The sequence below is a fragment of the Armigeres subalbatus genome, chromosome 2 (genome assembly GCF_024139115.2).
Source record: "Armigeres subalbatus isolate Guangzhou_Male chromosome 2, GZ_Asu_2, whole genome shotgun sequence".
NCBI lineage: Eukaryota > Metazoa > Arthropoda > Insecta > Diptera > Culicidae > Armigeres > Armigeres subalbatus.
Window position 1 is genome coordinate 15,223,785 of NC_085140.1, and position 11,679 is coordinate 15,235,463.

Sequence of the window (11,679 nt, forward strand, 5' to 3'; positions counted from 1 at the left end):
ACTGCTCGAGACGAAGTGGTCCAATTTTGCCATGACACAATCGCATTATCTGACACCGAGCCGACGACGCTAGTTCAGTTCGACCAACCAGGAGGAGAGTTGAGGATATTCATGGCACACTAGGATTACTATCGCGGTCATCAAATCGACTTCATAAAATTGATCAACACGTCGTCGTAGTCGTCGCGTTGGTGGTCACTGACCGCTATTAAGCCACTGCTTACTTCTATTATCAAGATCTCGCGGTCGATTCAACCAGACCCGCCAGGGCTCAGAGGTCATGTGCTAAAGCCGCTGAAACGATTTGCGACCCACATTGTGCAAATTTGATAATTTATTATGCGGTTAAGACAAGATATTTTGAAATTTGTCAAGATAGTGTATGGATTGTTCTCACCTCCTAATTCATGGCTTGCGAAACTTGAAAATTTATCAAAGTCGCAGCTACAGCTGCATATTTCCGGAATTGAAGAAAAAAGTCATCAAATATTTCAGTAGCTTTATATTTTGGATGCCATTCCGCACACCTGTGTCCAATGTTTGACGCTTCATGCTGATGAGCCTTTGTTAATTTCTTCGAAAATTAACAAAAGGAAAGACCATCGTCTCATTCGGCCTCCCGTTGCGACTTAATTAGCCAAAAGTAGCCACAGCTACCAGTCTGTCTGGTTAGCGTCTCCAGGCCGGGCGACGAACGGATCTTAATGCCAATGTCCGTATTAGCGTTACCGATTTATCGGTTGACTTGAGTAGGCCACAACGCGCACGTCTGCTTGCATAAACATTCCGATTCAATTTACCGCTCTAATGTCGGTCTAGGGTGGGATTTAGGTGGATGTAATAAAAAATGGCGACGTTGTCAAAATAGGAACAAGATTCATCTTCCAGATCACATTGAAAGGCCTATTTGTACAAGAAATCTTTTTCAGGACAAGTTGCCGTCTATTGTAATCGACTGTCATTTCAAACCAAACCGTTCTGACGGAAAATCGATCGCTACGATTTTTCATGGCTTACTGTCGCACCCTGTCCTAGATGTAGGCTTAACAGATGGACGGAGTCAAAACCGATCCGATGGTGATACGCCGTATCAATTTGCATATTTCGAAGATAAGACAAGCTCAATACAGCCGTCAGTAATGGCCTATAGACGTCGGTGCCGCATCGTTCATCGCCAGCTGAGATTTTGAATATTTTCCAGGAGTTCTTGACAGACAGGGTCGTAGATGCGTTGATGCGCCTGCTTTGTGCACTAATATCAGCAGGTGTTTTCACTGGGGACTGACTTTAGAATTATAAATTAATGTTAGGCTATAATAAATTCTATTCATCGTGTATTATTCTAATCAACATAGCTGTATGCTCCTACAGATGTGTCGATTTCGATTGACTGCTTCATTCCATAAGATGTCGTTTTCAATACCGTTACTAATTGCATTAACTTCGTGGAATTTGGGCTACTGATTGGATTCACAGATTTCGTGGAAAATATGTAGAAGGAATATTGTTTTTGAATATGGAAATATCTTACTCAGATCAGTGGCCTTTGCAGTACATAAAAGTCGTCTCCATTCAGCACGATTAATGGCTGCAGGTCACCATCCACGTGTGTCATGATTTTATGGTTATTTGAATTCTCGTTTGGCAGTGTGTAATATGCATTATATCCATTGCCGATATCTATCTTATCGATCTTACGTCTCACCAAATATACTATATTAACAATATGATTCACTCTCACGAAATTTTGGCGACACCGCATGTGGCGCCATCCGTGCCCAAAAGGATCGATACACACTGAAACGAAACCACCCAAAACATGAGGATCGTTGAACACACACACTTCAAATGTCATCAGAAAAAAACTAGGGATGCCTGATGTTTTTTTGTGAACATAATCGTTTAAAGTTAATCGAATGCCTACAGAAAATCAAAAGTTTAGCAAAATTGTAGTAGACATGTCTTTGCTAATATCTATAATAAATTTGATTTTGCACGCTGGACCTCGTGTTGAACCACCATATCAAAAATGACACACGGTGAAATATTTGGAAAGCTAAGAGGTTGCTGTTGAAGTTAATATTCTTCATTCACATCTCGCTTTATACTCGTTCTTTGTTTTCACACTTTTTTACTGTTTGACGGTTTTTATCCTATATTGGGCGAATTCTGCAGCTCGTTTCATTGTTTTTGCTTAAATTTTAAAAATATTTAGAGGCATCAAATAATATGATTCTTTGAGAATTTTGACAATAAATTAGTCAAAGAATCGACTGAGACAAAAAAAAAACAAGGTTATACTTTTGGGAAGTATCGATTTGAAAAAGACACTTTTATACACATATCGTACAAGAGTTCATGCATTTTACTATATATATAAACTTGCTATTCAATTTGCAATCAACCAAATTGATCACATGGTTTAAACATATACGAACGTAGCCCGAAAATACTTCAAGCACTTCTGGGGGAATTCGTGAATGAATCAAATTGATTTTGATACAAGTACATCATTGTAGGATACCACACTATTATTGCCCATATTAACTCAATTTTCAAGGAATATTATCAAATTGAATAAAGCACTTCTTATAGCTATATAGCTTGGGACTTTGTTTTCGCAAATTTTTACGTAATTTGAATATTAGTATTTATTCTGCTTCGTCGAAAAATTTTACAACAGAAGTTATATACTTCATTAAAGAATGTGCACAGCAAAAAGTAGTCACCGAAAATTGCTTAACACAATTTTATCAGTGCACACATAGCTGATACGAACACCACAACATGAAGATAAATGTATGTGTGAAATGATAAAAATATCATTCCCAACTTGCCTCAGTTATTTTGGAAAATGGCGTCGAATCAAGAATGCGTGCGCGAACTCAATCCGGATATATCGCACGGCGACATTGCAAAGTCGTTGAATATCGCAAAATCCACTTTTACCAAGGTGCTCAAAAACTTCCAGCAGCATTTAACATTGAAGAGAAAGGTCGGTTCCGGTGGCAATCATAATTGTCGATTCGTAGCAGAGAGAAAAAGAGTAATAAGTGCCTTTAAGAAGAACCCGAACATCTCCGTTCGAGATGTGGCCAAGAAAGTGAAAATGTATTCATCTTTCGTACAGAAAGTGAAGAAAAGTGCAGGTTTGAAGACATTCAAAGTGGGTGTTGCACCCAATCGTGATGATAAGCAGAACAAGAGTGCAAAATCGCGAGCGCGGAAGTTGTATGAAACTTTGCTGAACAAGTATGACTGCGTAACAATGGATGACGAAACATATTCAAAAGCTGATTTCAAGCAGATTCCGGGGTTAGAGTTTTATACCTCGATGCAAAGGGGAGTTGTTGCAGAACATTTTAGGCAGAAAAAACTGTCAAAATTCCCAAAGAAATTTCTCGTATGGCAAGCAATTTGTGGCTGCGGTCTCAGAAGCGACATTTTCATCACAACCGGTACCATAAATTCGCAAATTTACGTTGACGAATGTCTAAATAAACGACTTTTGCCATTCATTCGGAAGCATGAAGGTACAGTTTTGTTCTGGCCAGATCTAGCGTCTTGTCACTACGGAAAAGTGGCTCAAAACTGGTACGCTGCTAATAGCGTTAATGTTGTCCCGAAGGAGTGCAACCCCCCAAATTCGCCGGAGCTCCGTCCGATTGAAAAGTACTGGGCCCTGGTTAAAAGGAATCTTCTAAAAACGAATAAATTAGCGAATGATGAGAAAAGCTTCAAACGTAACTGGAAAAAGGCTGCCAAATTAGTGACAACTGATACCGTGCAAAAGCTCATGGATGGTGTCAAGAGAAAGGTACGGGCATTTGCATACAAATCATCAAATTCACTGAATTAATTAAGTATAACAATTGTACCAACAATCAATATGAAACTGGCGATTTTTTCATGGTTCCAGTTTCGTATGTTATGAACGGTCTTCGGTACCCACACATGAAAGCGTCGCTTCAGTACGTAATCTATTGATGCCCCGTTAGAACAAATGTTTAGCACTGCTGTCATAGCAACAATGTGGTTGTTTTTTCATCAAACGTAAACAAACTACAAAAAGGAATGAAACAAACTAGTAGAGGAATGAAACTTTTACATAGATGGTGTGGTGGCCAGTTTTTAGGGCAAAACTGGCGAAAAAAGACAGATGGACGAAAGGAAATGGTTTACTATGTATTATTATAGCTTTTATTATACGCATTGAGTAACATTAATTTGTATATTTCCAGGTTCAGGCCGAAGTAACCTGAACAGTGCATAGAAGCTGTCTGACTGTTCACAGTGCATATTAAACATTAGTGCTGTCCAATGAGAGCTTGAAGTAGCTCGAAGTTTCTCCTTGTCCTGCTCATGCCCATTTGTTGACAAAAAAGAACGAGCAGGACGGGAACAACTTCGAGCTACTCATTGGACAGCACTATTGACAACATACTACGGAAAATTTGACCAATCCGTCACATGTGTTGCGACATCCTTAACAGGTTTCTTTAGAAGCTCTGGAAAGATTCTTTCGGGATTCATTTGATCATTTTTTTGGGAACCCTCCTTCGTGAGTCTTTGAGAGATTTTATCGATCGTAGATTGCATGAGAGACTACTACCCTAGTAGCACACATGTATCACATAGGTTACTGCAACTCAGGTTACTGCAACTCATATGCAACTCATTTCGAAAAGAGATTCTTTTCGAAATCATGAAACTGTCCCTTTTATAATCCCAAAAAAAAGCCGCTTCGAATCTGAAAACGATTCCCATAGTAATTCCTGAATAATTTTAATTAGAATAAAGTGGGGAATCTAGTACTACTTTATTCGGAATTGAAGGATCCCAAACTGTTTTTTTTTCGGTAGATTCTAATGTGATGCATAAGCAATCGGTAAGCAAATCAACCGCTGATCTATAGATCTATATATATATTTCGACTTCGATTTCGATGCAGACTAAACTCTGGATAATCGGGAGCCAGTAAAACTTTGAAAGCATACCTACTAAGTGCTAAACTACTATCACTTTCTATATTAATCACCCGCCGTTCACGAAGCTGTAGTCTATCGGATCCTATTGAAATCCGTTCTTTTGGTTTCTCTAACAAAAAACAATGGCAGTTTTCTTTTCTTGGGTTTTTTCTAACGGCATATACTAACGATCCGATCACTTCTAGCAAAGTCAATCTAAGATTATCGACGCGTTCGTTGTCGACGTGCTGGGTCGGCTGGGTCACCAGGAAAGCGGACCCAGTTTTCGGATGGGATGCAACACACTGCAGCACAGCCGTGTTTTGGGCATTTCCGGGTTGGGCATCTCGTTGATTCATTTCAAACCACCACCACCGCTGTTGACCACCGGCTGTAGTTTGAAAGAGCTTTGCAGGAATTTCATGTTTCGCGGCCACCTCGTATCGCTTGGATGATGTTTCTTCAGCAAATGTGGGATTCTAGACGGTCCAACTCCAAGGCAGTGCAGGCCACAGATTACGAAGGTTATTTAAATCGAGTCTGAAAAATACAGATCTTTATTTAATCAGAACTGTTATTTCCTTGAAACTCTTAAGATTTATCAGAGAAATTCTCATAAATTTCCAAGTGGATTTTCTCTGAATTTTCAAATGAAATGGTTTTACAGTTCATTCTTCTATAAGAAAATAATAAATAAACAGCAAGAATGATTACCTTGACAACCGTGAAAAATTAGAACAACTCTAATTTATGTTAAAGCGTTGCTTTATTTTACTGGGTACCGAAATCTTAGAACATGGAACCATAAACTGTGTACTAATTTGATCTAACTCCAACATCTTGATTATTATATCTATGATTGTACTTCGATTTTTAATGAAATTAACGTTTGTTGATTTTTTCCTTAATTTTTTTGTGAAACACTATATTAAACCGTCTAAGACGAATTAAGTACTGTCCATTTAATTCCACCAGTTAATTTTCGTTATCTTTGCAGATACGTATTTCTACCACAACTGTGTGGTCGTCTTCAGTGTCTTGTACTTGACTCGACTCAAGTCAAGTCGAGTCAAGTACAAGACACTGAAGACGACCACACAGTTGTGGTCGAAATACGTATCTGCAAAGATAACGAAAATTAACTGGTGGAATTAAATGGACAGTACTTAATTCGTCTTAGACGGTTTAATACATTCCACTAAACGAGCTTAATATATTTTTCTGAACACTATATTGCTGTGCACATTCTTTAAATAATGCAATAAATGAAAATAATTTAGGCTATCGAGCCCATGTGTTTTCAAAAGATACCAATTCTTGTTCAACCAGTGCAAAAAAAAAATCTGCACTTCATTATGCCATACATGGGGTTGGACAGGCAATTGGGTATAAAACAAGTTGTGAATTTGAAATTCCGATGATTTTCAGACCGGTGCATATCACTAATTGATGATTAGGAAGCCGCTAGACCTGTGACAAATTAATCGCGAACAATCTTGCAAATTGGTCAAATCACTGAAGAGGATGCAGACAAAAGCTCTAATTTTTATTAATTTTGCCTTCGGTGAATGCAAGTTGTACCCATAGATATAAAAATGAAATTCTAACTCAAGAGGAATATTGATGCTGAATATGATTTAAATGAAAGGCAGAAAGGCTAGAAATATTTGTTCTGGAATCAATGTTACGATAAAACATATTAATTACATTATTACAATCAAACAAATTTATCAAGAGATATTTGGTAGGTGGAGTTGCGAATACCTTCCTGCTTAACTAACATCAAATACTTTTTTCAAGAAAAGTACGAACTGTTGAGAGCACCCGCGTGTGATGCTTTCGCCATGCAAATTTCTGGTGGTTTACTAAACGTTGCTTTCCGCGCATATATGCTAGCACCTGGATGCTGGCAACTGTGGATAAAAAATCTTGCGAAAAACTAACTAATGCCTTCAATTATTTTCGACCCAAAAGAAATTGAATCAATATTTTCTAATGCGCCGCAAGCATTTCGGATCACAATTATCTATTATTATTATTAATATATCATCGAAATACGTCTAAATAAAAAAATCGATCTGTTGATGATCGATTTATTCAGAAAAGTATGGACATCCCTGCTCTGTCGTATGACAACTTTTCTACAGCATGACTGTCACTGTAAATTAGCAGGAAGATTTGCTAGAATAAACAAGAAGAAAACACATTTAGATTCCTCTTCGCTCGCTAGATGATGTTGTTATCACCGGCAAATGGTTCGCCATTTAGTTGTATGGAAAAGCTCGAAGTGAACCATATTGTTAATATAATATATTTGGTCTCACGTGACTCGCCATACGCAACCACGCCAACGCGGCATAATTTGAATTGAGCATCAGTAGGCCATGACTTATATATACAACAAAGCAACCAGTTTTTCAATGCAACCAGATTTTCCCTGATCAGTTACGGGCGACACGTACAAGTTGCATTCGACGCATAATTCTGTCCAATTTGGGCTTATTCTACGAGTGGAGTGACGTGAAATTGCTCGAATGACGTGAGAAGAGTCGTATAGCCCCATTTGAATAACATGGTCACCTTACGTGAGAATTGCTAAAATCGACTCACCTCACGTCCTTACAGAACCGGCCACGTCCTTACGGCTATCGGGGAACGGACGGAATGCTTATTTTTATTTTTTGGTGAAATTTAAAGCCAAACTGGTTATTTAACCCTTAATGTTCTATAGCCTCTTCGTCTGGACACAGCTAACAAATGATAAATGTAAAAGATGTCCGTCTAGCCATGAACAGGAATCAATGTAATCGTGTATCCTTCAGCATGACGGGTGGTTAAAATCCGACTGCCATATATAGGGAAAGGTGGAGAAACTTGATCCCCCCTCCCGAGAACCGAAGTGGTTTTTGTCGTGACCGAACTTTCAATGCTTCGATTAGCGGAGTCACCAACTCCTTGCTATTGAAGCATATGCTGGCACCGATGCCAAACCAAGAGTAGAAGCAGCGCTGCTACCCACTTTCCTCCACATGGACGCCATCGGGATCCTCTGCTTCCTCCGGTGGTATTTTTGACCAGCAGAGGGCGGTGCCACCCGCTTGCTCACTGGTCTTATTCATACCACCGGGAACTGCTGCTGCTGGTCCGCCCTACGTCCTAGGTCCTGGTCCGATGAGCACTACGCTATGGTAGTCTCAGCCTGCTTCTAGAGAAAGATGCGCCTGAACACATCTGCCGAAAATACTCAAAAGACCATTTTTTTAAACTTTAAATTCATTTATTTTAATCTTTTTGTTTTCACAGTCATTTTACATTTAAAGTGTTTAGCCTTCTGGCCCTTTATCTTAGGTTATGAGTAATTCTTTTGTTTTTTAATGTTATTTTTATATAATGAAATTTATCTTCTATTTCTACCTACAGTTTAGCCTTTTAGAGGCATCGATTTGTTTGTGAAATTTGATAACCTAACTACACTAATATTTACAATAATAATTTGATAACCTAGATTGGAACAAGCGCCCTAATCGCTTCTTGGTCCGAGAAGGCGCAACGAACCCTAAACTTTTCTTTACACTCACCAAAGCGTTCATGTAAGGTTTTTATCCCGGCCAGACGGTGGACCTCAGATGTTCTTGTCCTGGGAGGGGTGTTGAGGATCATCCTCAGGAATTTGTTTTGGACCCATTAAAGTTTGAGGTGGTGGGTTTTAGCGCAGCTCTCCCAGGTTCTGACATGTCGGAGGTAAATAGATTGAAAAGCAGGGGCCCGAGAATACTGCCCTAGGGGATGCCTGCAACGATGTTGTGCGCATTGGAACTCGCTCCGCTGATTGAGACCCGGAATGTCCTTGTCGACAGGTAATTGTTGATGATTTTCACCAGGTAGCTGGGAAGATTATAGCGTTGTATTTTGTACACCAGGCCATCATGCCATACATTGTCAAATGCCTTCTCGACATCGAGTAAGGCCATGGCAGAGGTTTTTGGGACAAACTTGTTCCGTCTGAGGACGTTGGTAACTCGAGTCAGTTGATGTACAGTTGACCGACCGCGTCGGAAACCAAACTGTTTCTCGAGTAAGATGTTGAGATTTTCGACAGACTCAAGTAACGGGTGAAAAATAGCTTTTTCGAATAGCTTGGATAACCCTGAGATAAGGTTGATGGGTCGATAACTTTTGGGGGAGGAAGGACCCTTCTCAGGCTTCCGGATGGGGATGACTTTCGCTGAATTCCAGGACGATGGGAAGTAGCTGAGCCGGAGACACTGATTAAAGATCAGCGAGAGGTGCTCAAAGAACGGAGAACTCATGTGTTTGAGTCGAGATTCAGGATGCTGTCGAAGCCTGGGGCCTTCATGTTCTTCGACGATTTGATATAGGCCGTCAATTCGCCAGCTGAGATCTCCAACTCCTCCTCCGAGAAGGAATCAAATGGATATTGTTAGCATGCTCGTTGACGACTGCTTCGTGTGGACTGACGATGTTCTGCCCAAGATTGTGTGAGCTGACGAAGTGACGACCTATTTCAGCGACCTTCTCCGCAGGAGTTATCAAGCGATCCTTAGAGCCATTATTGCCTAGTGGGATCAAAGGTGGAATGGGCCGAGGCTTGGATTTTAGTATTTTGCGAGGTATTTTGGTCATTTTCCAGAACGGCTTAGCATAATCTGGGAGAGTGCGGATCTTATTCGAGAAGTCTTTATTTTTGAGATGCATTATTCTGGCCTTGATAATTTTTGTGATTCGATTGCAGCGTGCCTTAAGCTCAGGCAGTCCAGTACGCTGAAACTGCCTGCGAGTGAAATTCCGCAATCGAATCAAATCTTTGGTGAGTGTATCGATGCTTAAGGAGTTGCTTACCTGCCGAGCCGTCGGTACATGTTGCTCACGGGCCACCGAGATCACCTCCTCCTTACAATTTTGCATTCTTGTTATACAATATCTGAATAAAAGGCTTACACTTTGTTAGTAGAAGAATCTAGCAGGATTGTACACAACAGGATTTTAAAAAAATCAATGTTCTTATACATAATGGTAAGAATATCTCCTGCATCTACTACTTAGGTGTACGAATACGTGGTCGAAGAAGTACTAGACTACAATTGAAACGAAGAAAATGATAGTATTAATCTTTTAAATATATAGAATGGAAATATAAATTTTTATCGTAGGTACGAATACTCATTGGAATCATTGGAGAAGCGCGAAACTAAATTCTATTGGACTTGTTGAACATCCAATGTCATTTAACTCCCCCCCTTTCAAGGGACTCGGTTTCCCCCCCTTTCAAGGGACTCGAATGCCCCCACTTTCAAGGGACTCGAATGCCCCCCTTTCAAGGGACTCGAATGCCCCCCCCCCCGTCAAGGGGCTTGGGTGCCCTATTTTCAAGGGGCTCGGCTGCCCCCCTCAAGGGGCTTGGGTGCCCCCCTTTCAAGGGGCTCGGGTGCTCCCCCTCGGGTGCCCCCCCTGAAGGGTGCCCTCCTTTCAAGGGGCTCGGGTGCTCCGCCTCGGGTGCCCCCCCTCAAGGGTGCCATCCTTTCAAGGGGCTTGGGTGCCCCTCCTCTTAGGGCTTGGGTGCCCCCCCTCAAGGGGCTTGGGTGCCCTCCTTTCAAGGGGCTCGGCTGCCATCCTTACAAGGGGCTCGACTGCCCCCCTCAAGGGGCTTGGGTCCCCCCTTCAAGGGACTCGGCTATCTCCCTTTCCAGGGGCTTGAGCCGACCGAGCCCCTCGAAAGGGGGGGGAACCGAGCCCCTTGAAAGGGGGTGAAACCGAGCTTCTTGCAAGGGGGAGAAACCGTGCCCCTTGAAAGGGGGCACCGTGCCAATTGAAAGGGGTGCACCATGACCCTTGAAAGGGGGGCACCATGCCCCTTGAGGAGGGCACCCGAGTTCCTTGAGGGGGGGCACCCGAGCCCCTTGGGGGGCACCCAAAACCCTTGCACCCGAACCCCTTGAAAGGGAAAGGGCACCCGAACTTTTTGAAAGGGAGGGGGCACCCGAGCCCCTTGATGGGCACCCAAACCCCTTGAAAGGGGGGGCACCCGAACCCCTTGAAAGGGAAAGGGCACCCGAACTCCTTGAAAGGGAGGGGGCACCCAAGCCCCTTGAAAGAAGGGAGCACTCCTAGCCCATGAAAGGGGGGGCACTCATGCTTCTTGAAAGGGGAAGCACCCAAATCCTTAGAGGGGGGCACCCAAGCCCCTTGAAAGGGTGCCCTCCTTTCAAGGGGCTTGGCTGTGCCCCCTCAAGGAGCTCCGCTACCTCCCTTTCAAGGGGCTCGGGTCCCCCCCCCTCAAGGGGCTTGGGTGCCCCCTTCCTTTCAAGGGGCAAGGGTGACCCGCTTTCAAGGGGCTTGGGTGCTCCTCCTTTCAAGGGGCTCGGGTGCCCCCCTTTCAAGGGTCATGGTGCCCCTCTTCGGGTGCCCTTACCCTTTCAAGGAGTTCGGGTGCCCCCCTTTCAAGGGGTATAGGTGCGCCCTCAAGGGGATCGGGTGCCCCCTTCTTTTCAAGGAGTTCGGGTGCCCTTTCCCTTTCAAGGAGTTCGGGTGCCCCCCCTTTCAAGGGTGTCATGGTGCCCCCCTTTCAATGGGCACGGTGCCCCCTTTAAGGAGCTCGGTTCCCCCCCCCCCCTTTCAAGGGACTCGAATGCCTCCCCTTCAAGGGGCTCGGCTGCCCCCCTTTCAAGGGGCTTGGGTCCCCCCTCAAGGGGCT

General features: G+C 42.7%; 1 protein-coding gene across 2 annotated transcripts in view; it reads right to left on the minus strand.

Annotated features, from left to right (window-relative positions):
- Positions 1 to 4,937: 4,937 nt before the first annotated feature.
- The window catches only part of LOC134214045 (zinc finger protein 853-like), a 36,310-nt gene continuing 29,568 nt past the window's right edge, over positions 4,938 to 11,679 (minus strand). For both annotated transcript variants that reach the window (XR_009979623.1, XM_062693490.1), the window contains one exon: positions 4,938 to 5,507. Coding sequence is in view for 1 of the 2 variants with exons in the window: in XM_062693490.1 (XP_062549474.1) it covers positions 5,497 to 5,507 (11 nt within the window). In the remaining variant the exon portion in view is untranslated. The remainder of the gene's footprint in view (positions 5,508 to 11,679) is intronic.